We start from the raw sequence: 26,819 nt of genomic DNA, 5'->3' as shown, positions 1-26,819 counted from the left end.
TGTAAATCAGTTTGTTCTGCTCAGAAAGATAAGCAGCCCTGGGGTGAAATGTGCTGCCCTGAACTGGCTTAGCGACCAGAGCCCAAGGTCAAATGTGGCCTTCTGCTCTGTTCACTTCTGAACTGCGGGTGGACAGTCTGTACCAGGTGAACAGGCATGCTGAGTGCACGATCTCTGATGAACCTGTGTCCTTCCCTTGATAACACAGCCAGCCACACAAGCTGAGAAAGGAGGGAGACAAGAGACTTTGCTCTAGACTAGATTCTGAAAGAGGAAATAAAGACATATGCAGGATGTCTCCTGCATCAGCCTTTTGACTGCTAGGACCATAAGTCTGCACTACACCACCTGGCTTAATTTATTACTCTGGGGGAAAGATGAAGCCATGTGAGCCAGTGTTCTAGAAGGAAAAAAGGAGCCATATTTTTGAGTTTCTTTAACAAGCTCAACTTCCTTAATGCTCATAAGAGAAGCAGGTAGAATCTGCTGTTATCATTTTACACATGTGGGCACAAATTTGGGGGACTCAATTATTTTCCCCAAGACATACAATCAGTCAATTTAAAAATCAGAATTCAAGCCCCAAATCTGTATAGCCTAGTTTATGCTGTCCTGGCCTGCCCTGATGTAGCCTGAGTGTCATAGGGTGTGGGGGTGGGGTGCTGATGAGGTTGAAAATTGCACACCTAACACAGCAATCCTCCGTTATTATAGGTTTCCCTTTGAGTCTTCTGCACCTGCAGGCCACATCCTGTGCTAGTTCCCAGTACAGTATTCCACGGGCAGATGGAAACTGGATAAAGCCCGTCTGACTGGCTTTCTTGTTAGTGGCTGCTCCGTCCTGCCCAGCTCACCCTGTAATCACTGACATCCGCTTTCCCCCTTTGACTAGATGACCTCAGCAGCTCAGCAGTCTCCAATTCTGTTTTCATGCCAAGATAACCTTTTGGAATTTTGAATGGCTTCCTATTTCTTATCACATTAGACCTGACCTCCTCAGCCTGGCTCCATTCAATCACTAAAACACTAACTCCATTCCTCTATAAAGGCTTTGAACACACCTGCCTCCTTCCAGTGTGGAACAGGAGGAGGATGGGCTCTGAGCTGTCAGTCTTGGGTGTGGATCCTGTCTCTTCTGTCAGCTTTAACATAGACCAGCCGCTAGATTTCTCTGAGCTTCACTTTTCTCAACCACACAGATCATCCTCCCTCTCACAGAGGGGTAATCAGGTTCTAAATGAGATGAACTGAATGTGAGAACTAAAGCTAGAGGCTGCTACGCCCTCAAACCTCCTTTTCATATTAGCATCCCTGCCCTTAGGAAAGAAAGGGATGTCTTTAGGATGGCAGAGTCACGTCATCTTAAGCTACACAGCTTGCCACACACAGGCCATGGTCCAGGAAATGTTGCTTAGCTGCTACAGGGTTGTTCCAGCCCTTGTAAAGTACCAGCTTACCTACAGCCATTTACTTCCTGACTCAGTCCGACCTGTCCTGGCACATCCCAGGGGGGAGAGATCAAGGCTCTACCCCTTCTACCTCCTGCATAGTGATCAAGACCAGTCTAAAGCAATATTAAACATATGGGCATATTTAATATATCTTCATGGCTTTGGTTTCACCTCTGATGAGCAGCTTTTCCTTAAGAGAACAAAATAGTTTCTGGCATCCACCGAGTTCAATGCCAGTGCCACAGAATAGACAGAAACAGTCCTTCGGCTCAGGAAGATCCACCGCAGGTCCATGCTGAGCAACTGAGACAAGGCTTCTTGAGCTCAGCATTCATGGCTACAGAGTGTAATGTGGAGTTCCCCGGGGCACAGCTAAACAGACTCAGTCCTGGCCTAGGAACTAGGGGATCTGGCTTTCAGTTCCCACGCACCTCTAACCTGTCCCATGGAGCAGATGGTCTCATGCTCTATGTACATTTTCAAGACTTGTTACTTAGCGCATAGAAATAAGCTACACTGTTTGATGGTCTTTGAAGTTGTGTAATGAGATTTTTTTTTCTTAATAAAAACCATCTTAGATAACCAATGGACTTCATCAGAAAGTGATCTATACAGCAATAAGTCCCATTTACGCAAACCACGGTAACATTTGATCAAACAGTTAGCTTTCCTTATCAGGGAGGTTATAAAAATATGACATCTGGTAGGATGGACTTCAAGAACTACTTTGTGAAGTATTTTATAGGACAAAACTCATTTCTGGTAGCAAATGGATCAGATTCCGGTGTCCCAGGCCTTGCAGATATTGGGTCTTCTGCTCACACAGGAGAAGGAAGGGTCAGGTGAGACAGTAGAGCCAGGAACAATAAGGGCAGCAATTAGGATTAGCAAGTGACACCTGCTGCCCCGAGGAGCCACTGTGCATTTCCAGGGTCTGCTTCCTTTCCTTCTGGTCACAGTCCTTTGCCTGACTACAAATCAGTCTCAAAGAAAAGCTTGGTGAGGGTTGGAGCAGTGACTAGGAGGAAGCAAAAGAGGTGTGGCTTAACGTGTGTGTTTAAAATTAAACAAGGTTTCAGAGACCTATTTTCTTGGAAAAGAATGCTACTTTTGTAGCAGAGCTCAGAAGCTGCCTGGCAGCTTTCAAAGCAAGAGAGAAACAGATTTCTCTTGGAAGCTACTTAAGAAAAATTCTTCAGTCACTCCACAATCTGGTCCTGACTAAAAGGAATTCAAGAGACCCAGAATGGTTCTGCCATTCTAACTTCAACCTGGGAGGTTTACCAAACTTAGATACACACTTCTACTCCCAAACGGCCTATGGAAAGCATCCATCCAGTCTGCTTCTTACAGATAAGGACTCAGAGGCCCAGGAAGGCCAAGAACTGGCCTGATGTCACACAGGAAGTACAGAAGTAGAGCTGTGCTATGAGCTAAGGCTCAGGCTTCTAACCCCCACTCCTCTGCAAAGCTGACTGGGAAAGCCTGCTGAGTGAATGAAGACCAGGCCTATACCTTGCCTCATCAAGTCCTGGCCGTGCAGAGAAGGTGGCACTCAGTGACAGATGCAGAGTCTAGCAGCACATCCAAGAGAGTCCTGGAGATAAACATGCTTCTTTTCCTCATCTAGACAATATTTTCTTAGGTTCAGGGCAGACAGTTGTGGAATGTATCTAAACAAAGCATGTCAAAGAACCTTTCCTTTTCACTAGGGAATGATATCAGAGACCACCCAAAGCTTGAGGCAAGATAAACAAGCTGACACAGATGACTCAGGTGCCAAGGAGAGGCAAGTCTGAAATGTGTATGGTAGTGGCAGAGAGTCTAACACTAAAGCTGGATGCTTCCTGGACAAAGGGCTCTGACAGACTTCTCCTTACCACCAGGGCTTATGAGGTCTTTCATGATCTGTTTTCAGGCGTCAGGAGAGAAAATATGAGGAGTGATGTGTATCCCTGGAGTGGGCCAGTGCGTTGGGGACAAGGAGTATGGCTCATTTACCCATCTATGCCCATGACAGAGCTGAGAGCTAAGAAGATCTACTTTGTAAACGCTGAATGAACATACACTGAGTTGCTATCTATAAATGGGTAATTCACTTTGAGTTAACCTTATGCATTCTAGGTACCCGATTTTATAGGAAGTGAGGAAGAATATCAAACAATCAAATGAATTACTTTTTTAAAAAATCTTTTTCATAAATAAACTATTTTAAAATTCCAGGTTAGTTTCAGTTATTTTGACTCAACATTTTTATTTAGAGAGGAACAAGGGGAAGTCCCAGGAAACCTATGCTACTATGCAATAAATTCCACAGTCACCAGGGGCTAGGCTGGGAGGCTGCCTGGCTAGCCACACAGGGTTTCAGAAGGTCCTCACTGTGCTTTCCACCTTTCCTTTGACTAGCAAGCACCTGGGGGAATGGGTATTGAGCTGAAAACACTACCTTGCCATTGTCTAGGATATACTTGTCCATGACAGGCGCAGGAGCGGGGTAATAGGACGACGTATTTGCTTCCTCACTGAAAGTGCTCCGTAACTCCGGCTCGGGCTCGAGACATTCTGACTTTACTTTTTCCAAGTCAATGGCGGGACCTAGGCAGTTAAGAAAAGAGATCTGTCTAGAACTCCAAGGAAAATAAAAGGCAAATATTCTTAACTATGCATCTATCAGCATATAGTGGCACTAGAAAAAAAAACTAGCTTATTTTTGTTCTTTATGCTACACTTAAACCCAGACTCCAATGCACTATGAGGCATGAATGTCACAAGGAGGAATGAGAGGGTTAACTAGGCTTTAGTCATTAAGGATGATTAAGGGACATCTTCTAGGATATCAGCATTTATGCAGAATGGCAGGAGACTCAACTGCCTGCACAGGAACTAGGGTCTGTTCAGACTTCTAGAAAAGGATGGCAGTTAACTAGAATATGCAAACTGTGGGCTTGCCAACAAACTCATCTCTGGAGCTTATGAGGGAGAGGGCCATGTGGACCAAGGGAGACGAGGAAAGCTTTGGGGAGGGATGAAAAGGATTGCCCCTTCTTGAGACATAGGGTCTGAGCAAGGAGATTTCAACCAAGACATTAAAATACAACACAGAGCAAGCTACTGATTGCCTGATACAGCGATCACTCACTTTTTATTTTAATGCAATCAACACAAATTATGTGAGATTTAAATAGTGAGAGGAAGCTGGGGAAACCGTTGCTGTTTTGTTTCTAGGGTGACTTTTTTCTCTACTAGCTTTTAAAATGACAGAGTATTTTTTTTCCCTTTTTAATCATCTATTGTGTCTTGATTACAAAGGAACAGAGAAAATGGGTAAATAAGGCCAAATGACTCGATTAACTTGTCTGCGAGAAGCAACTTCAAAAGTCTATAGTTTCATATTCTGGCCTTGACTAAAATCAAAGCGCTGTATGTTGCTGTGTGCTTAGCTTAAGTATGTGATGAAATAGGGGTGTGACTTCTTATCCTGGCCATATGGACAACTGGGAACAAAGCTCTTTATTTACTAAATGCTTGCAACTCTATGCTCAATTGCCATATCCTCTATTTTGCCTGATGGAGGGAATGTCTCTGTGAGCTTGTTAGTAGAAACCCTTATGACAGGGCTTTCCAGAATAAGAGTATCATCTCTGAATTGCTGGCAGCTAGCAGTTGCTGACTGCAAGAGAAACTGTCTGTAGTCTCCAAAGATTTAGGCATGAGATTTGCACAAAGCTGACCACAAAATGGATAGTAGTCAGAATGGCACAGATAGAAGAACATACAACATCTTGATATGGATTGAGCCCCATCCCTGGCTCTGCTGTGTTATAGTTTTGTGACTATAAGTGAATGAGCTGCAGATGAAGAAGTAGGTTGAGTGAAGGACAGATAGCATCCTTATCTTCCTGACAGCATCTTCTATGTGTGCCCTAGACAAGGTCCAGGCCAAGCTCTTTATCTTTCTCCTTATGTATAAAACCTGATAGGTGTTCTCTAAACATTTGCTAAAGAAGAAAGGATCATAACAAAGACTGCATCCAAAGTCTCCAAAGCAAGCACATGCCAACGTTTCCCCTCTGCAGGTGTGAATTTCAACAAATGAATAAGTAAAACAATTGGTCTTTCTTCAGTTCTAGAAAATGTAATTATTCTACTTTCTCATAAAGACAGGCTGAGGTGTCTGCTTTCTCATCCTGCTCTGATGTTCAGGGGCAGAAAAGAGAAATGGATGAGAAGGCCATTGCATCCACAGCTTAGACCATCTTTACAAAGTTTTTGAAACCTCTTTTCCTTCTAAGAGAAAAGACTGTTAGGCAAAGGCTTATGACCCTGATCCCAGCACTCAGGCTTGGGAGGATCAGGTGTTCAAAGCTAGCCTCATCTGGATAGCAAGTTGCAGATCAGCCTGGACTACATAAGACCTTGCCTTAAACAAGAACTACAATGGCTCAATGGCTGCCAAAGATAACTTCCACATGACCATGACCTTGTTCCTCCTTGCTTACCACCCCCAGCATGGCCCAGGACAACTAGCCTTCTCTATGTCTAGAATTCAGATTGTCCCCTTGTACATAATGTTGTCCTAGGCCTCTGTGCCACTAAATGAATGTTGAAGACTGCCTTTCTTTTTGTCTGGTCCCCCATCAGGTAGCTTCTTTCTGATGCCTTGCTTCTAGGTAGTAGTCTCTATGTTATTCCTGGTGAGCTGTGTGTGCAGACAGCTACCCCCTACCTGTTTTCAGGGTTACACTGTGATGCTCTTCAAGAACACAGTTTTACTCACACTGCACCTGTAGAGCCTGGGGTACCTGGTACATGGAAGGCTCTTAGTAAATTCTCTATGACATGAGAGGGCACAGACGGCTGGAAGGGGGTAGGTGTCTGATGAGTATGGGCAAAGATTCTAAAGTCCCCGATGCTAAGTACGGTGTTGAGGGAAGAAGTGTGGGTAGGAAGGAATGTCTGTAAACCTTTTGTAAAGTCCAAGAAATAGAAATCAGGACTAGATTAACATCAGAAACAGCTACTTAGAATAGAAAGGACTGGGAGCTATGATTATAAACAAATGACTCTATCTATATTGGCAGAAACTAGAAGAACAGGAGTTGAGCATCCTCTCTTTGGCTCCATGTCTTGTTAGTCCAGGCTCCTGAGACTGATTTCTAGTTAAGTAGCATCCTCCACCCTCCACACAGACACCATTTCTTTGGCCACAGTGGCTGTGCTTCTATTGTCCTTTCTGTCCAATTGTCCAAACTCCAATGGTGGCGCAAGGCCTAACTCAGATGACACTTCTTCCGTAAGACCCTGATCCTCCAAAGAGAGGCAGTTCTCCCCTCCTGGGTTTGAATGTGCTGTGGGAGAATGGTGACCTCAGTCGAAGTGTTCTACCCTCCTCTATACCCTTCTTAACATCATCCCTACTCCATAGATGCATCAGGTGCCTCACCTAGACTGTGAAGTGAGCAGAGGCAGGGACTGGACTGTCTCTCTGTGTCAGAGACCATTGGGTACCAGGTCAAATTCTTACCTCAAGACTTAATTTACTTACTTAACCTAGACTCACATGAAGGAAGGAATGACAACATGGCAGATTGAAAACTAAATGAGTAAAACATATATATCTACACACACACTCACACACACTCTCTCTCACACACACACACACAGAGCGAGAGAAAGAGAGAGATACACAGACACAGACAGACAGACACACACATGGAGACATATAAATACTTATGTATATATGGAGACATTTATAAATTTATATGTATATGTATGATGTATATAAATGGAACAAGAGACAGACAGACAGACAGACAGAAAGACATATATGGGGCAGGGGAGTACCTAAGAGTATGGCACAGAGTCGGGACTCAGTAAATTAGCACCCAGTGTCTAATCCCACACATCTACTTGTATGCTTATTTTTGACTCTGCTAAATTGGTCTGATTTTTGCCCCTCATACTTAGCTCAAGACCCTGTAGAGGAGACTTTGTAAACCACTTGCACCCCCTTTCCTAAGCCCAGACTCATCCCTCCAGGGACCAGCAGAGCTCTGTCAAACATGGAGGCTACTGGCTCTCAGGGAAAAGTCTTTCCTATCAGCCTGAGTCAGAGTCATTCAACACTGGTAGCAGTCCTCTGCAGCAGCCTCTTCCCTCTGGCACACTGTCCATCCACAGAGTACCAATCAGGGCCACAGCCTGAGCAAGGGAAAGGGTTTGAGCAGACTGGGTGTGACTCCAAGATAAAAGATCTTAAGAACGTCACTTCATCTCTGAACTCAGCTTTCCTATTTACAAAAGGCACTATGAGTCTTGAATGACAGGACCAAAGGAAGGCACAGGACAGAGGCTCAGAACATGGCAGATGAATGGGGAAATGAGTCAGTCACTAAGGGACATGTTCAGTATTACAGAATCAGGAAAGAAAAGGACAAAATCCAACAAAACCGACCACCAACAAAAAGCCTTATGTTGTTTCCTTGGAGAGCAGAGGGAGGGAGAGCCTCTAGTGCTTTTAATTTAAGATGTTGGGGGTGGGGGTGGGGGAGAGAAGGGTCACTTCATTGTAAATTTTAGTCGGCTCCACTCCCAATGTTGGTAATTTACATCTCATTACAACAAATGCTTCAGATTGCTGTTTTGCTTTTTAAAATTTCTGAGGCATTGTTCTGCCTCAAACACATGTGACCAAATTAGCCACAATAATAAGCACTTGCGCTGGGAGACAACACTGTGCGTTCTGGCACAGATATTTTAGGTAACAAAGGAACTTTTTTCATTTTGTGGGAAGAGTAGGAAAAAAAAAGAAAGGCCTTTTGATCCACTGGCATTCAGGTAGTGACATACACTTGAGGTTTATTTTGGGGAAACTACACCTTCCATGGAGAAAAAAAACCCTCACAGCCAAGTAAAGAAAGCCTTTTCAAGGGCACAAAAGGCAGTACCTCCTCCTTCAGTCATTCATGAACCCAGTCACCACACAAGCTGACACACAACCCACACAATTCCCCTCACCACACAAGCTCTGTAAGAGACACTGAGATTCTGGAACAAACAGAAAATACTTTAGCTGTCTGGAGGTTTGTAGTTGTGCACATGAAACACTACGATGTCATACCCAGATGTGATGGGTGCACAGTGGAGGTAGGAGACAAGCCATGGTCTAAATCCCATGTCCTAGATCCTCTACCTGTCTAAGCCCTGGTGATTCCTCTTGTGAAATGAGGACTGAGCCACAGAGGAAAACAGTCTGCTTGTTGGGACAACAAAGAGGTGAAATTGTACTGCCTTACTTTTAACTCTGAAACATTGCCCCTTGATGTGATTTCAAGGAGATCTAGAGGTCACCCGTGTCTCCAAATCCTATATATGTCTGGACATGTTCGATTTCTTCTTAAAAGAATTAAATCATGCTTATTTCTAGATGTCTATAATGAGTCTGAAGTATACATCTAGATTTCTAACATGCAAATTAAATCAAGTCAAAACTCCTGAAAGCAGACACAGCACAGACTGTGGCACGTGGGGCATTGTGGATTTAGACAATGACAATCTGCTTTCCAGAAAAGAATCTGGACATGGACAGTGACTTATAACAATCAAGGAAATAAGCAAGGGCCTTGGGAAGAGGCGGGGAGGGACCCAGGCAGGGCAGATGCTTCTGTGGCCCAGGGCAGAGCGGGCTGATCAGCCTTTGAGGACCTTTCCATGCCCTGGAGGATGGCTTTGACCATTTTCCACCTACTACTGAGACAATGCACCTTCTTAGCTTCTACAAGGGCCGAGGCAATCTGGCCTCTTTCCTTCAGTGAATCGATCACATACCTAATAAATGCCATGGATAAGCTATGTGGCTTTCAGAGACTCAAAGGCAAGCAGCTGGAGAAAGAGGTGACATACAGACTGTCACAACTGCTGAGTAGCTGACAAGAGGACCTGGAACGGAAGAAAAAGCAGCCATGCTGGACCTGGAGAACACTAGGACTGCCTCAGAACAATGGACATACACTTGGAGGATGGGCAAGCAATGTTGAGTGAGGCCCTTGGGGGGGGGGGGGATCTTCATAAAGAAAAGGCAAAGTGGACAAGGTGCAGGCTCCCTGCCTGACCACAATGTGGGCAGTCTGACAATCTACACAGATTTGGGAAGGGAAAGGTCCCAAGTGATCCTAGAAGGCAGAGCTGGGCTGAATGTGATCTAGGAATGCCATCAGCACAAGTGGCAGCTCTTTGGTCCTTGGCCCCTTGCATCTACATTTCCTGACTGTGGTTTATGAACAAGGACTGCCACCAACTTTGCTGGGCTGAAGCAAAAGTTAATTCTGGCATGAGGCCTGGGCTGGGGGAGATTCCAGCAGAGTACATGGAGGCCTCCCAGGTTGGCTAGGCTCTCAGAGAATCTGAACCAGAGAGCAGCAGGGAAGAAATGGGTGTGAGAGAAGGCACGAAGCCCTTCAAAAAAAAGAGGAAGTGGAAGTAGACCCAAGCCCACAGTGTCAGGGCACTGAAGTATTTTTAATTAGCATGAAGACCCTTTTCAGTCACATGTCAGAAAACGACAGAGGGCCAGTTTCTATTGACTGTCATCTATGCTAAGTATCTTATAACAAAAAAAATCTGCCTGCCACAGCTTCCTGGTGGTGAAATCCCCACATGTATTTAGATTCTATGTAGCACAGCCATGTTCTTTCCTCTGGGTTTCAGTTTTTCTATCTATTAATATGAGAATGAAAGGATGAATTATCTTTTTCCTAAAAATATAATGTCCATGAAAACTATGGGTAATTTCCAGTTAGAATCTTGAAGCCATATAATCTGGTAAAACAGACACTATGAGTAAACGAAGCAGGAAGCCTGTACAAGAATGTGTGTCTTAAAGCTCCAGAATTCACAGGCAAGGAGAAGAGGAGACCCTGCCATAGAGAGGCCCAGGGGCTGGATGACTGATCAGAAAGCCTGACTTATGGAAAAATAAGATAGGGCTACATGTGAAAGTTGGTTCTTTCTGGGCCTGTGGCCTCAGGCAAGTCACCTAATCTCTTGGAGCAGCAGTTTTCCCATGATGAGCCCACCTACGGCTAAGGTGGTTGGTTGGCTTTATGTGTAAAGTTTCTAGTGTGTGCCCCAAGGCACATCTAAAGGGGAAGTGAGCTGGAAGTTAAACCCTTCACAATTTGCATTTCCTGAGGGGCACAGCCAGCAGCAAACAAGCCTGTCACAGGGTGACACTGAAGGCAGAGCCCAGAGATTGCTTAGCTGCCTAGCAGCTATCAAAGGGACAGGAGCTTTCCCTCAGCCTTATCCCCTTGACCCACAGGAAAATGGGTTCTGGGAGAAAAGATAAGGAGAACCTAGAATTATTTAACAACCTTGAGATCACATTTGAAAATAATCTGGCATTAACTATGGGTAATTTTGATAAGCCAACAGAGAAAAAACAAGACAAAACAAAACAAATGAAAGCTGGCCACTATCATTCAGATAAATGATGCCAGTCTCACTGGCGGATCTTTTCGTGACTTGCAGTTGGGCAGCACTAGGTACGCAGTCTTCTGTCCCACTCCAACCTTGGGAGCAGCTGTGAGCCCCTAGGGCTTTACTTTTACAGTGTGACTCTTACTCAGCTTCTTCAGCCTGCTCTCAAAATCCAATTATTTTTAGTGTTCCTGCTCATTGGTGAGAGAGAGCTGAAGACAAGGCAAGGGACTCAAGGAGGGAATCCTGAGCAACGAGGAGGCAGAGTTTTATCTGGTGACGTCTGAAGGAACTGATGATGGGACTGGGGATCTCTGAGACGGGTGATGGGATCTGAGACTGATGGGGACCCATCAGTGAACAGACAACCATAAGGAAGGTAGAATTCCACTCAAGAAAACTGAGACAGGGGGACATTTCTAAAACGACAGATCACATAGTTGTGAACTGAAAGATTTAAAGATGTACTCTAAAGCTTAGACTAGGAAGGGATCTGCAGGAGGCATGAAGGGTTAATCAAAGATTAAAATGTTCCCTGCAATCTCTGTGTTCTGTTGTAGGAAGAACAGCTAGGAGGTGCTAGGCACTGTGTACACCCTGTCTTGTGTCATCCAAGAATGACCCTCTAGGTCATTATAGGAGTTACGGAACAATGCCATGCTTGGGTATAGCAGACATCTTCACTGCAATGGTTTATTTAATCATCATTAGCCATATTGGTTGGGGTGGTCAGTGGTTCTGTTTTGTAGATAAGGAAAGTAAAACTGAGGAACTAACTTGTTCAAAGCAACTGAAGGAGATTATAAATGAACTAGAGCTCAACCCCTCCAGAAGTTCTGACCCCAGGGCCCATGAAGACTTTAAATCACTAAGTGGGTTCTTTGCCTGATATAGTAGGGTTAAAGATTCCCATTTCACAGAGAAAACAGACTCAGAAGGGTTAAAGATAAGAAATTATGAGAAGTGAGATTCAAGCCTAAGTAATATCTCTTGCCAAAGGCCAGGCTGCCTCCAGTACAGGGGAAGTCAGCAGGAAGCATCCGGCTGACATTAGCTGTCTTTTTCAAGGCACCATCAGAGACCTGGGCGTACAGAAGCCAGCTCAGACCACAAAGGATTTTAAAGATCAAAGCTGGTATTTTAACAGACCTTGGCAGAACACAAGGCATAAACTCAGAGGGTTACAGCAGTGTTAGCAATCCAGCTCTGAAGAGCCAAGACAGATATGCAGGCCAGCCGCCACGGCTCTCTTCTTCAAACATTTCAGCCCGCTTATGATCTAGCCAACAGGGACATTATCTCTTCCTTTCACATGTTCTTCTTTCAAATGGAGATAATAATCCTTACCTGGGCTTGCAAAATAAGGCTATTGGAATAGTCCAATGAGATAAAAATGTCAAGGTGCTATGAAACCTGTAAAGTGCCTATCACATGTAAATTACTGTTATTATTCTTATTATCTCTCCCTCAGCTGGTCAGAATTTATCATCTGTGCCTACATTCCTTGACAAAATATATACAAAATCTGAAATCGTAATCCACCTCCCTCCTGCAATTAAAGCACCAATTTTATTCTATCTGGTCAGGTTGTATCCATGTTTGTGGCACCCAAACAGAGTTGTGAGCATCCTCGAGGCAAGAACACATCTATTCCTTTTCATAACCCTTAGAGTTCTTTAGGGAAGTTGGTTCACACCAAATTGAACTACTAAACTTTGGATTTTTTTTTCCTACCTATTAAGAGCAGGGACTTGGGCTGGTGAGATGGCTCAGCTGATAAAGGCATTGCTGTCAAGCCTGATGAATTTGGGTTCCATCCCTGAGTCCTACCACACACACACACACACACACACACACACACATACACACACACACACACAGCAAGTAAATAAAGATGTAATTAAAAAGTGTACAGGCGCTAGCTGAGGAGAAGCCATGAAACCCTGCTTTTCTCCACTCTTACACAGGTGCGTGCTCCTTGCCTACTGCATCCCAACTGCTTCACTTTGCCTTGTCTCCTTTGTCTTCCTGGACACTGTCATCCCCATTTTGAAACACTAACCGACCAGCTTACAGATGTTCTTCATGAAGGTCTCTGTTTCCTTCATCTCTAGGTTTCGAGCATCTATCCCTGTCTTGGCACAAAGTACAATCTCAATAAATATTTGTTAAAGAAGAAAGAATAAATGAATGAATAATCCCATAAATCAGCATGTGTCTCGTAAGCAGTAACTCCCTTGTGCTTTAGAATCCTCAGCACTGATTCTCTGCAGGGGATTAGAGACTGACATTTACTGAACACTGACTGTGCTGGACATACAGCCAGACTCTACCAAGTGCCTTCTTGTTTAATCTTGACACTGTAACAAATAATGAAATAAATGACCTTGTCGTGGGAGCAGTGTGTGGATATGTCTTGTCAAAAAGGGTTGTTTTCCTGGCTAAAATCACGGACAAGGAACAGATGGTCCTTTATGAAGGATGGTGAAGTCACACCCATGTTGGTGACAAAAAAGTCAGAGTGCTAGAGAGTAGAACTAGAGAGATGTGCAGGACCAATGTGGTCCTGCTTCTTCACTAGCAAAATAAGGACAACCTCTTATGTCTTGTTGGTTCTTATGGAGCCCCAGGATTCCACCCTACAGAGAATTCTTCCCATCAGACATAGCTGCCCCTTCCAGAGAATGAATGGAAGAGGGAGAGAGAGAGAGTGAATAAACAATGATGAAATGAATCACCCAGCCACACCTGACACCACTGCTGTCATCCTGCTGTCCCTGGGCCCTTTGGTGTGTACCCCTCACCTTCATGAGCTACCCTATTATATAACTCCTGGCTCCCAAGGACTCTGATCTCCACGCCTGGAGTTGCCATGAGGCTCAGGAGGCCAAGCTGTTGCTTTGCAGATTGCCTACCTACCCCCACACTACCCAGAGGAGTCAGCAGTGATTCTCTCATGCAGGTTGAAACCCTCTTAAATCAGATCTCCTGGCCAACCTGGTTCAGATTGCCTGTATAAATGATAGGTCTAAGTGTCCTAGCACACAACGTGGACAAAGGCCCTTGAACTGGGACCCTAGGGTAGGAGGGCTGGTGAGCTCTGTAAGAGTAAGGAAGCAGCCAGGGCCCACATCAACACAAGCCCTGGAGGGCATGTTGAGCCGAGGCCCATCAATCGTCTCTCCCTTTCTGGATTGTCTCTACCCTGGTTCTCCTTAGTGTTTACAGAATAATTATTTTCCCAGAGTCAGGGGAAGGGGAGGATTGCTCAAAATGTGGGCCCCTCCCCCACAACTGGTTATTCTCCATTTTAATTACATGTTTACACATTTACCTCCAACCCCAGCCTCTACCCACCTCCCAGTGTTTTTACTGTCTTTGTATCTCCCCTAGTAGGTAGAGCTGGAAAGTATTCCATGGTGTTGAATGAAGAAATAAGCAGTCATCTATAACTCATTCTATCTCCTAATGTCAAACATTATGAGAAGCAGAAGAGTTGGTAAACCTGCCCGACATCACAGGGCCAAGTTCTGACTGGAGTTGCCAGCCTTAAACTCCAAAACAGACCCTATCTTAGCTTCTCTTCCAAATGATGTAGAAAGAGAGTTAACCACAGTACCTGAGCATCAACAGCATCCCAGACACTATACTTCGTGTCCCAGAGCTTTAAAGGGGCTGCCACCAGTTCCACTTTAAGGAGTGGAATATTGCGGCTCAGAGTTTTGCTGGTTGACTAAGCTGCACCTTATTCTTCGCATCCGATTACTTTTGCCTTTTTTAAAACTCACTTTTCAAGCCTACTAATGTCTTCCTGCTTCTGCTTTTCTTTATAAATCTTCCAAAAATGGATGTCTTATATTTGCTGTCCCACAGCCCTCTGTGCTTATGAGGTCCTCAAAGGTAGAAGGCAAGGTATACATGCATGCATATGTGTGTGTGTGCAGTGTATGTTTGTGTGTGCATGTGTTATGCATATATGTGTGCATGTATATATATGAATATATGTGTGTATGTGCATGTGTACATATGAATGTATGTGTGTGTATGTGCAAATATGTGTGTGTACATGTGCATGTGTGTTCCAAATGTATGTGACTATCATTTACCACTAGGCACAATGCCTGACACAGAAGAAGACCAGTAAGTATTGCTAAAGGGAACCAGAAAAAGAAGAAAGAAGTTAGAAGGGAGGAAAAACAAATGAAATGAAAGAACTTTTCAAAGATGGAGTTAGAATGTAGGGAAGTTGGAATTTGAATCCAGGCCTGTATATATCCATAAAATATATAGCCTTATACATGCAGAGACCCTTTGATTATTAAGGACTGTGTGGATTTTTGTTAGCATAAATTATCACATGTTAATAAATGGAGTCTAAATGTCTCCAGATGGAGGAGGATGTGTGTGTGATTTCCAGGATGTCTGCTGCTCTGAGAGAACAGGGCTCTGTGTGTGGCTATGGCGAAAGCCTTGTCCATACTTGTGGCTGTATCCCATATCATGTGACAGCAACAGTGACATACCAGAGAAGAGATGGCCACTGGGCATCATGGTGACATTTAAGTCCTGCAGGATGAGAAAGACTGGCAGGGTCAGGTACCAAGTATAGTCAGGGTTAGGTTTGACTGTCATGTGTTCTATGATGAAAAGAGGCACCTGTCTAAACATAACTGTGTCTACACAGCTTCTTACTGACCAAGGTCAGGCTGGTTTCTGGAGTCTAAACTCAGTTCACGACAATGCAAAACAGGTCCTCCCCCACCCCACCCCCCACCAGGACCTGAAAAATTGGTGTGGAGAGACTGTGCAGTTGGCGTGCTTCCCCACCTTTCTAAAGAAGTTCACAAAAGGCCCACCACAATTAAAGCAAAAGCCCTTCCTTAGAAAATCAGGAAACACTGAAAAATCAATTTTGTCACCAGGGTTCACCTGCAGGACAGCAGGAAGACTGCCTTCATAAATTCTCTCACTTACGGATTTTCACTGACATTTTATTGTAATAAATACCTTGTGAATCTGAAAGTCACACCTAACTTTTAGTGTCAAAGTGAACCTCTTCAACTCCAATTTAGAACCCAAGCCAGGGCAGGGCTAGGGGGTGGGAACACTTCAAGGGCATTAGCTACAGTGATGTGTGAGCTGGAGGTTTGTCTCTCTGGTAATCCCTATCTTGCTTGCTCCTCTGAAAGGCCCCTGGCTGATCTACTGAAACATCACCATGAAGACACACTTAAGAAGCAAAAGGCACCTGCAAGTAGAAAGGGGGCACTGTGAGAGCATGCCTGTCCACACAAGTTTAAGAAAGAACTCTGCATATAAATATGTATCTAGATATGGACACCATCCTTCTGTGGTGCCATATTTGGATTTAATTTTGGGTATGGGACCCATGTCTCTGGTTTACTCCATCTTTTGAGTCAAGTGCCCTGATGCAGAGGCCATGGAGGCTCTGAATATGTGACATAGGAACCTTTTCAGTCAGTATTGACTGGCCACACCTTTCACACTGCTAGAGTCTTACACTCTGCAGGAGGTTTTCTGTCTGCTGTTTCCTCTGTCTCTTGCCTTTTAGAATCCATTCATTCCAGCCATGACACTACTTCAGATGAGAAAACCTAAAGGACAGGGTGGTTCTCCTATGAGCAAACCAAAGGAATTTTGTTTATCTTTGTACTAATCCCCACATTCCTCCATCACACAATAGCTTTCTGGATTGCTTTGTTTCAAAGTGGGATTGAACCCTGGCCTCTGCACATGGTACAGGAGCACACTATTGCTGAGCTACATACAGCTCCCAGTCCTTAAAAGCATTTTAACGCTTCTCATTCTTACCAAAATAAGTCCTGACTACCTATGATGGTAGATTTCAGCATTCTTATCATTTGCCCTCCACATCTGCAGGAGCAGTCTGAACATGTCCTAGGTGTTTCTCATACTCATGAGTGCTATCTTTGAATTCTTTAGGTGCCTGGATGCAGCCCCTTTCATGCCCAAGCCCTTCCTCAAGTCTCTTCCATATACACCCTACGAATAACTGCATGCTCTCAACTTTCATGCCATGTTAGCAGGATCCCTCCTTTGCCACTTTCTGGCTCATTGTAACAGCATGTGTTTCAGGTCCCATCCAGGTTTCTTTACTGTTCTGAGTTCTCTTTGGAGGGCTACTCTAAATCGATGTGCTACCTCTTGCTGAATGGGCAGTAGCAAGTGTTCTATTCATTCATGTTCTTTCAACCATATTCCCCAATGTTCTTACCACAGTGACCAATGTTTTACCCATGGTTTCCTATCATATTCAGAGAGGAGAGTGACTCCTCCTTGGGGTAACTGCAGAGCCAAGTCTCTGTCCTCCCCTAAGCTCAAAGGCACTTGGCCTGCATCTCCCTTTATCCTGCTGGAAGGGGAGCTGCAGGAAGGTGCCCCTCCCACTGTGAGTAGTGGTAAGTGGCCTGCCTGGGCACTCACCGCTGCCAAGCCGCAGGAGTAGCACATCTTGGAGTCTCCTGTTGAGGTCTCGGAGCTCCTTCATTTCAGACACCAATGCCCCGTACTCCTTGAGCTTCTTGGCCTGCTGTACGAGCTGCCTCCGAGTCCGCTCCAGCTCCTGCTGGAGGTGGCGCATCTCCTCTTGTTGCTGCTGGTAGTTTCGCAGCAGCTCCTCATACAGAGCCCGGGGCACGACAGCATCCTCCAGACTGTCCATGTCCTCTGTGCCCGGTGAGGCCTCCACAAAGACCTCTTCTGGACAAGTGCTGTGGCCCAGGCTCAGGCCGTTCTGTCTCTCTAGCCGGGCCACCACTGCCTCGATACTCTTGTGAGCCGCTTCACTAGGCTTCCGCCCCTCCGGTCTCTGTGTAGGACAACGAGAATCAGTTCAGGCAAGGGCAGCTGGGACTTTCTTGGACTGCAGCTCAATATTTCCCCAGACAATCCTAGAATCACAGAACCACAGAACGTCAGTGCTTGGAGAAACCTGTTACAGACACAGTCAAAGCCCTTCACTTTGCAAATGGGGAAACAGAGGACCAGCGTGCTCTTGGCAAAAGCCACACACAACTGGTGGCAGAGCCAGGGCACTGGTTGTCATGCTAACACTTTTTCCATCTAGCACTCGGCCTCTTGGATGCACATACCAGGACCACTTTCCTATGTTTCCCAGCCCTCCCTAGCCTCCGTGGTACCTGGACAGTCATTTGCTTATGGGATGACCAGTGTGGACTTTCAAAGAATTGGGAAACAATCTGGCCTGCCCAAGGCATTCCTGAGGAATTACACTCAAGAACATATGGACACATGGAATTCTATCTTGTAACCTTTTTAAGACTGCTTCAGTTTGAAAGGACGTTAAAATCCAAACCCACTCTAATCTTGGGCAGTACATATGTCTTGTTTTCTCTGGTTCTCTACTGCCTACACACTCAGGACTGGCAGTTGGCAGAAGCCTGACAAATGTTTACTCAACTGCAAGCTTCAAAGAATGCTAGCTAGCACTGGGGTGCTTTCAGTTTTCTTCACTTTGCAGGTAAACAAGCAGAGCCCTAGAGAAGAGAGAAACCACTCCCAGGGTCCCAAGCATGGGGAATTACATGCCACGCAGTGAAAAGCAGAATTGAAGACCATGTGCAAGCCAGAGCTCCTGCTCCCACATCTGCCAGCCTCTCCCTCAGCCAGACAGCACAGAGAAAGAAAGGTTCACCCAGGAGACAACCATCCACGACTACCCAGGGGCTGGGGGCTCAGCTGTCTGAGGCAATTTCAGCTCGAGTGTACAAAGCTCCCAATGAGGATGGCAGAGCTGCTGAAGTGGCTGAGTCTTGACCTAGGGTTGAAGGGTCACGAGCTCTCCCAGAGGCACTATACAGACAACCGGAGTACACAAGATTCTGCACAATTTAACCAGCCAGGTCTGACTCAACCTTCCAGGTTCAGAAAATTGAAGGTAACAAAAATGAGGTAAACGCATGACTTCAGACTGAGTAACACTGAAGTCCTGGTATCTGCTAAAATGTAATGATCATCTTCACCATCTGTTCACATCACTATACTGTGAGAACCCTGGGAATGGGGGACAGGTGTGGCTATGATCCATGACTCCAGGGGCCAGCACTGGGCCAGAGCCACACCAGGGGGTGGATGCCATGTAGTGGGTTGACCGCGTCTTTTAGACTACACCTTGGGGGATGTTCTTGACCTGCGTCCCAATGAGAGTGCAAAGCAGAAGGTGCCTTTCTTCTCTTCCCTCTCCCCTTCTCTGGGATACTCAGAGAGTGAGATAAGTGCGTGTAGAGAGATAGACCACTGATCAATATTTCCAGCAGTTTTTTGTTTGTTTGTTTGTTTTCAAATAGTGAGAGCCCAGCTGGAGCACATAACAAGGAAATGCAACCTCATGAAGAGATTTTCATCCAACCCAGCATCCCACAGATGCTCTTGGTGAATTTTACCAACATCTTTTCCCAGTGGGTCCGCCCTCAGCAATTTGGGACAATGTGATAGTGACTAGCTCTAAACTGCTACCCAAGACCAACAGCTGCTTAATGTCCATGTAATTCAGCTGTGACCTCTCCAGAGCTGTGTGCCAGCGCATTGTTCTAAAGCTCCAGCAGTCATGACACAGCACACTCAGCCAATGGGACTGTGCCTGGTTGTACAATCTAAATGAGGAGTCTCTGGAAAGCAGGCTACAGGGAAAATGTCCTTGCTGTTAAGCATCTTCCACCCCCCCCAAAAAAAAAACACAAAACAAAGCTCATGGCTGATGACATCAGGAGACATTTATATGGGGAAGGAGGCCAGCCTGGAATTCTTTAGCCCTGGGAAATATGGAGTCACTCCAATGAATGTCCAAGAAAAGAAAAGATTTTGTTACCTTGATGTGTCTAAGCTGTAAATCTTCTTCCCCATAGTCTTTAACCTCCCCATCATCTTCTACGTGACTGAGAGAAAGTTTGGGGATTTTTATTTTCTTCTGCATCACACTGTTCTCAAGGTCAGATTTGTCTTCTAAAATGCATATCAAGAGAACAAGGTTGATCATGAATCAAAATGCTCAAAAAGTTCAAAACTTCAAATTCTAGAAAATTAAGGAGGCCAAACCAGTTAAAAGGGAAAGGCAAACACACCCAAGGACTAGTCTATCCTACATAGAGAGCTCCTAAGTCAGCAGACAGCATCAATGGTGTGTGCTAATACACCACCATACAAAGTACTAAAACATGGCCAGATGAATCCGCATAGGGATTTCTGCATACCCATCTAAAAGGCTGCTTTTTATGAAATTCTAGAATCCTGGAGCTGGAATAATCCAGACTGTCATCCCGTGTGGTGGATTGAATAAGAATGGCTCCCATAGGCTCATGTTTGTATACTTGGTCTCCAGGGTAGAATTGTTTGGGAAGGATTAGAAGAGTGGCTTGATGGAAAACTTGTGTAGCTGGGGGCTGGATTTGCAGTTTCAAAAATCTATGACATCCCCAGTTAGCTTCTCTGCCTGCAGAGAGGATATAAGCTCTCAGCTTGGTTGTCTTGGCCATAAAAAAGTGACTAAGATATCTGGTCTGCACTTAACTGGCATGTCAATCTCTCAAAAATCTAACCCACATATCTCCTCAAGAAAACTTGATTTGTGTGGCTCAGTAATCAAAAGGCATGGGAAGAAAATCTACTCTTCTTGAAGTAAAGGCAGAGAACTTTCCAGCTCCACATAAATAGGCGAAGAAAGGTAGGTATGTTAGCTCCTCAATAGTACAGATGGACCTTGGTGAGCTATCACTTCACAGGTGAGAGAACCCAAATCTAGGCGATGGCAGAGTTTGTCCAAAGTGTGAGTCTGAGGAAGAACCAGAATGGGAAATGCCTCTGGTGTCTTGACTTGTGTTTTTGTGTGCTCATAACATGTATTGAAGAGTGCCACAAATACAAACATGTTATTTCTCCTCATTTTCACATTGTGTAACCTAGCATCACAGAATCTGAGAGAGTTTTATTTCTGTGAAAGACTCAAAATGGACTTTGCAAATGGGCTGTCTCTCACTGTAGAAGTCAGAAGTTGCAATAGGAAGGATCTATGGGTGGAAATTTGATCCTACTCTGAGAATGGACCTTAGTGTAATATATTCTGGGACAGAATTGAGACTCTGAGAATTCTTGTCTCTTAAATTCTCCAAAGGTTCCCACTTGGTATCTTACATATATTATCTAGTTTGCTGCCCAGGGGATACACACACACACACACACACACACACACACACACAGAGAGAGAGAGAGAGAGAGAGAGAGAGAGAGAGAGAACACATATGTGCAAGGGTTAATTGTGCCCTCATGTCTCTCCCAGGCCAGGCTTCTCTCCTCATAACTTGTTAGTAAAACTGAGAAGGAGACTTCTAAACCAGTACCTATTCCAGCATGAATTCAATTGCCAGCTTCTCAAACCCAGCCCCAGGTGGTCAAAGATGGGACTCGGATATCAGAAAGTTCTAAGTGAGCCTCCATTCCACCATGACAAGGGGACGAGCTGAGTTCAGACCTCTATGACACAGCTGTGGGGAGAGAACAGAGTTCAGAGTACCCCTCAAACTGTGTCTGGAACACTAGACACTCCGTGAGTGGGATGTTATGCTTTCTATTACTGCTGTGCCGGAATCATTTCTTTTCCCATAAGAAGAAGGTAGATAAATATTAAATTAAAAATAAATAAAAAAGAAAGAAATGACAGGCAAACAATGAAGTACAAAGGAAAAGTCCAGGAAGAAGACATGGTCTTAGCAACACCCTGCTGGGAAAAGGCCCTTCCTGCTAGTCAGGACTCATCCATGCTTCTGTTTTCATAAGAATGACCCGTTCTTGTCCTTTTTTTTATCTATAAAACCCATCCAGCGGGTTAGGCATGAACAGCAGAGGGGACCTGGGTGTTTCTAAGAGAGCAATATCTTTCTTCCTACAAATCAACACTGACTGTTTCTAAGGCAAAAGGCTTGTTGAAATGTAAAACCTCAAGAGAGTGCTTCAAATGAAATTATCTTAGCATGGGGCGTGCAATATACACTCTGGGGAGTGGGGAGGAAGAAAGGGAGGGGAGAAGACAAGATGGGTAGTGAAGAGATGGTGGGGAAAGCAGACAGACAGATAGTCTCTCTCTCTCTCTCCCTCTCTCTCTCTCTCTCTCTCTCTCTCACACACACACACACACACACACACAAAGAGAATGAACAAGACAGAAGGGGCAGTGAGAGCCCAAGATCAGGTGGGAGGGTGTGAAAAGACTTCTTCCTGAACCTGGTTCAGTGTAACAAGCTTAAGGATAAAGTGTGAGATGCCACCAAATGGGAAGGAACGAGTTGCGCTTCCTTTTCTCAAGCTGGAACAGCAGTTCAGCCTGATGTTGGTGCTGAGTTGGTGCGGAAGGAGACAGTCATTCAGGCTTACAAATCTGAGCACTGAATGAGAAATGGTCCTCAGATTTCCTCATTCAACCCTTTCAAAAGGTAGTAAGGGAAATTAGGTTACTTCAGGAAAGACTGCATCTCAGAATTAAGCAGGCAAAGGAGGAACAAAAGAGATGGGGTCTACATCTTGGAAAGCTCACTATTTTGGAAAGTCAACAAAGGTTAGAGTTATGGCATAAACATACGAGAGAACTCCCATTGTGTAATTCAGGCCCAGAATTTTTCTCCCTTATGTTAGCTGAAATGTTTTGAGAATTACAATCTGTAAAATTTAGTGTGGGTCCTTGAGACAGATGCATGCACGTTCAGATGGGGATGTAAGCTAAAAGCTCATGAGAAGGTAAGTCAAGATCTGTAGCCCAACTTGAATATAGGATTTCATAAGCAAGAGTGATCTTTCTGGTCTGATACAAGTCTGGCTAAGTTTCTTTTCTTTTCTGAGTCCATTTTCTCATTTGTAAACTGAAGTAAGAAATTCCTTCTCACACTGCCATGATGTGAGGATGATCAATTCTGTATGTTCAGAACTTGAGGAGAATGAACAGTATGAGCAATTTGACACAGATAACAGTACAACCATTAAAGGACATGCGAGACCCGGGACCTCAGTTCCAGCCATACCACCATGAGTACCCCTGATCTCGTCTCATTCAGGGAGCTAAGCAAGGTTTGGCCTGGTTAGTTCTTGGATGGGAGAACATGGAAGAGTAAAAGGTGTAACAGAAAAGATGGGTTAAGATGTTTTTGAACTTATAGCTAAAAGGTGACAGGCAAGAAAGGAGAGGTGAGGAAGAAAAATAAAGTAGTTCAAACCAGAAGATCAGCAGTGTTCAATGGCAAGTTAAGAGGAGCTGAGGTGTAGTTTGCAACTGTGGAAAGACCTGAGTCATATGGTCTGGTTTCCAAACCCAGCTCTACAGTGTGAGAAGTCAGATGAGCCCTTATCTCATTCCCGGTCACTATGCTGTTGTAATGAGGCTGTACCATTTACCACAGGTAGAGACCAAATCATCTTGAAAAGCACACCCTGAAAACAACAGAACCTTAGGATAGTTGAGGCCTGAGTCTTGCTTGGCTCATGAGCTGAAGACCTGCCTAACTGTCTGGCTTGGGATAGGTGACAGACAGGAGTGCTCTTCAACTTGATGGTAAGTGATGACTGGAGGTCCCAACCCAGACATACCCAGGCTCCATGATCTTCCATGCCTTCCTTCCTCCTTGTGTGTTTCACAAAGTCTGTTCATCCTACACTTATCTCTTCCTTCTTCCTCTGAGGTCTCATTCCACATGCTGCATTTATTATACTCTATTATTTTAATATGCTCCAATTGCCTGCTTGGAGGCTATCCTACCACCGGAGTAACCCAAAATAATGGAACCAGCCATACAACAGAGATTCATCAAAAAAAGAATGCTTAATCAAATAATAATAATTAATAATAATAATAATGCTACACCAGTAAGTACACATATGAATACTCAGCATCATCAACCATTGCGTAACTGTGAATCAAAATTAAGACATTCCATTTTATGCTGAGGATGTCTACAAACAGAGGGAAAAAAGGTATGGTGGGACACACATAAGTGTTAGGGATGATTTGGAGAAACTGGTGTATCATAAAAGGAGCCAGCCACTGTAGAAACAGTGTAGTAGTTAAACACAGAATTACCATATGACCAAGCAACTGCATTTCTAGATGTATACTCAAGAAAATGAAAGTATGTCTACCTAGAAACTTATACATCAATGTTCACTGAAACAGTATTCATAGTATCCCAAAAGCTAAAACACCAGTATCAATCAACTTGTGGATGGATGACATATAGTATACACACAATAGAGTAGTACTAATCAGCCATAAAAATGACACACTAGTTGATGGCACAATATGGATGAATCTTAAAAATATTGCACTAAGCTAAGGAACTCAGACAAGAAGCATCTACTTTAATTCTGTTACTATTACTGTGAGTCATTCAGAATAGGAGAATTCAGAAACAACAACTAAATAACTGACTAAAAGGATTGATAATGATGGGGGTCATTAGGAAAATATTCTAGAACTATATAGTGGTACTGGTGACAGAACATACTAAGAAACATTGAATCTCACTTGGGAGGCAGAGGCAGGTGAATTTCTGAGTTTGAGGCCAGCCTGGTCTACAAAATGAGTTTCAGGACAGCCAGGGCTATACAGAGAAACCCTGTCTCAAAAAACAAAAAAAAAAAAAAAAAAAAAAAGTTTAAATAGAACTGGCAAGATGACACTGTGGTCAAAAGCTGCTCTTCTAAGGGTCTGGGGTGGATTTCTAGCATACACACATTTGCTTACAACTGTATGCAACTTTAGGCTTCTGCAGGCTCCTGAATGCAGTGTGAACATACATACATGTAGGCACAAGTCTCATATAAATAAAAAAAAGTAAATAAACCGTCGTCTAAACAGTAACAAAAATAGTACATTTTGTCTTGATTAAAAAATAAATAAAAATAGAAAAATAAAATAAAATACTTCAATGTAAAAATATGGCCCCAGACATGGTGGTACATACTTGGCAGGAAGACTTTTAATTCAGTGTCATCCTGGGTTTCAGACTTGCATGAATGAGAAAATGAGACTTAAAAACACAGAAACAATGTGGGAAGAAAAACGAATAATCTCAGACATACAAAACCCTTCCCTAAACTCACCTAGTAGCCAAGGTGCAGAGCCAGGATACGATATAGATCTTCTGTCCCACAAGCTAAATTGCATCACCTCCCAGTACATGCACAGAACACGCAGAAACCATGGTGACTCAGTGGTGAATGGTTGAGTGACTGACTGAGTGATGGTCCTGATAAGGGAATCCCTACTCCCTGGCCTGAGCTGAGAACAGGAAATGGCCTTCCTCCTGCTTCCCTGGCAGTCTATCTGTAGGAGTCTGCATAAAGCAGCAATCGTTGCCAAGGACAACATAAAGAGGTGTTAGCCAGGTCATGGGCCTTGGCTAGGTTCTCTGAAAAGTAGGCAGAGCAGTCCACACAGCTCCGAAGCGACAGGAGTTCACAGAAAAGTCAGAAGCAACTGGTACCATGAAGCACATACACACCTGGAGCTGGGCCTTAGCTGCCTCCATCACTGGCCAAGGCGAGCCTGACATTCCTCTGAGAGCCAATCAGCATCTGGCTCTGTCTTGTTTTTCTTTAATCTCCTTTCTTTGATGCTCTTTGGATGAAGGTTATGACGACCTGAATGAAGCCTATGCCCATCTTTTCCTATAGGCAATGAATGCATACCAAGCCCATTTGAATCTGAACACTAAGCAGGGTGGTCTTTCGTTTAGAGGCACTTAAACCCCAGTACATACCAAGAATCCCAACCAGAATGTAAGGGCTGACTTCCCTAGAGCTGCTGGTTCACAGAAGGCTCTCCAAGTCTTCCTCATCTCACTTCTGGTTTGAAGGTAGATGTACGCCATCCTTATGTCACCCAGAAATGACTCAATATAGTGTCACCACAAAAAGTAGAAAGCATGGTTCACTAATAAAAAAAAAAAACAGCCCAAGCATTTGAATCATTTGGTCCTGGGCCAGAATCTGACTGCTACATATTAAGTGGGGGAACTAAGGCAAGCTCCTTAACTTTCTCAAGCCTCACATGAAATGAACTGCTTTTTAAGGTGACAGTGTGTGTAAAGTGCCTGGCAAAGTGACTGTCCTTGCCACAGATGTTCAATAAATAGCAGCTAGTGTTAGGCCATCCTTGTGGGCTATGTGTTTGGCTTCTGGTCTCAAGGCAAAGAGAGCCAGTGCAAGTATCTTGACACAGATTGAGGCATGATGAAAGAGATGGTTTACAAAGATTTATGTGGCAGTGCCAAGCAAGATGGATGGGGTATGAGGATGAGCCCCAACACGGGGTGACAAGAAGCTATAACTCTTGACTGGTCACATTAATGAAGGTGAATGGTGGTGTGGATCATCTCAGACAGCAAATATTTCACATGGTGTTTTAATGTGACTTTGGGATATGATTCTGGCTTTGATTTTCAGGAAACCACAGAAGAAACTAGCAACTGACGAGGAAGGATAGAGACAGAGACAGCTTTGGGTTACCCTGCCTCCCCAACTGTTCCAACCTTAGAGGCAAGCTAGTGCATACAGAAGTAAGTATGCCTCTTTGAAAGAGACACCTCTGACTATCTTGACTTTCTGATTCTGGTCTCCTGGGTAGGAATACAGCCCCTAGCCTGAGCATTTCCCACCCTCTCCTATTGTCCATGATGTCAGCCACTGGTTTTACACTTTCAACAAATCCTGAACAGACACCTACTGTGTGCCAATTTCACTGTAAGATCCTTTACATCATTATATCTAAGCCATGGTAAGTGAAGTGGTTTTCCTAAGACCTAAACGACAGCAGACGTTTCACTCCCAGCTATTTGACACTTGGGCCCTGTT

The 26,819-nt window shown here is 44.3% G+C and overlaps 2 protein-coding genes across 5 annotated transcripts in view; both read right to left on the bottom strand.

Moving 5' to 3' along the window:
• Agbl4 (ATP/GTP binding protein like 4) overlaps positions 1 to 26,819 on the bottom strand; it is a 1,132,428-nt gene that overhangs the window by 198,239 nt on the left and 907,370 nt on the right. The window lies entirely within an intron of this gene.
• Bend5 (BEN domain containing 5) overlaps positions 1 to 26,819 on the bottom strand; it is a 44,060-nt gene that overhangs the window by 8,386 nt on the left and 8,855 nt on the right. Inside the window, exons 2-4 of one of the 2 annotated variants that reach the window (XM_021161012.1) lie at positions 19,798 to 19,931; positions 17,394 to 17,860; positions 3,898 to 4,046 (exon numbers count right to left, since the gene is read on the bottom strand). In XM_021161012.1, coding sequence (XP_021016671.1) covers positions 3,898 to 4,046; positions 17,394 to 17,631 — 387 coding nt within the window. In that variant the 5' untranslated portion in view covers positions 17,632 to 17,860; positions 19,798 to 19,931. The remainder of the gene's footprint in view (positions 1 to 3,897; positions 4,047 to 17,393; positions 17,861 to 19,797; positions 19,932 to 26,819) is intronic. The other variant, XM_021161011.1, reaches the window with a different exon arrangement.

Source organism: Mus caroli, chromosome 4 (assembly GCF_900094665.2).
Source record: "Mus caroli chromosome 4, CAROLI_EIJ_v1.1, whole genome shotgun sequence".
Lineage (NCBI taxonomy): Eukaryota > Metazoa > Chordata > Mammalia > Rodentia > Muridae > Mus > Mus caroli.
This window is presented reverse-complemented; position numbering and strand designations above follow the sequence as displayed.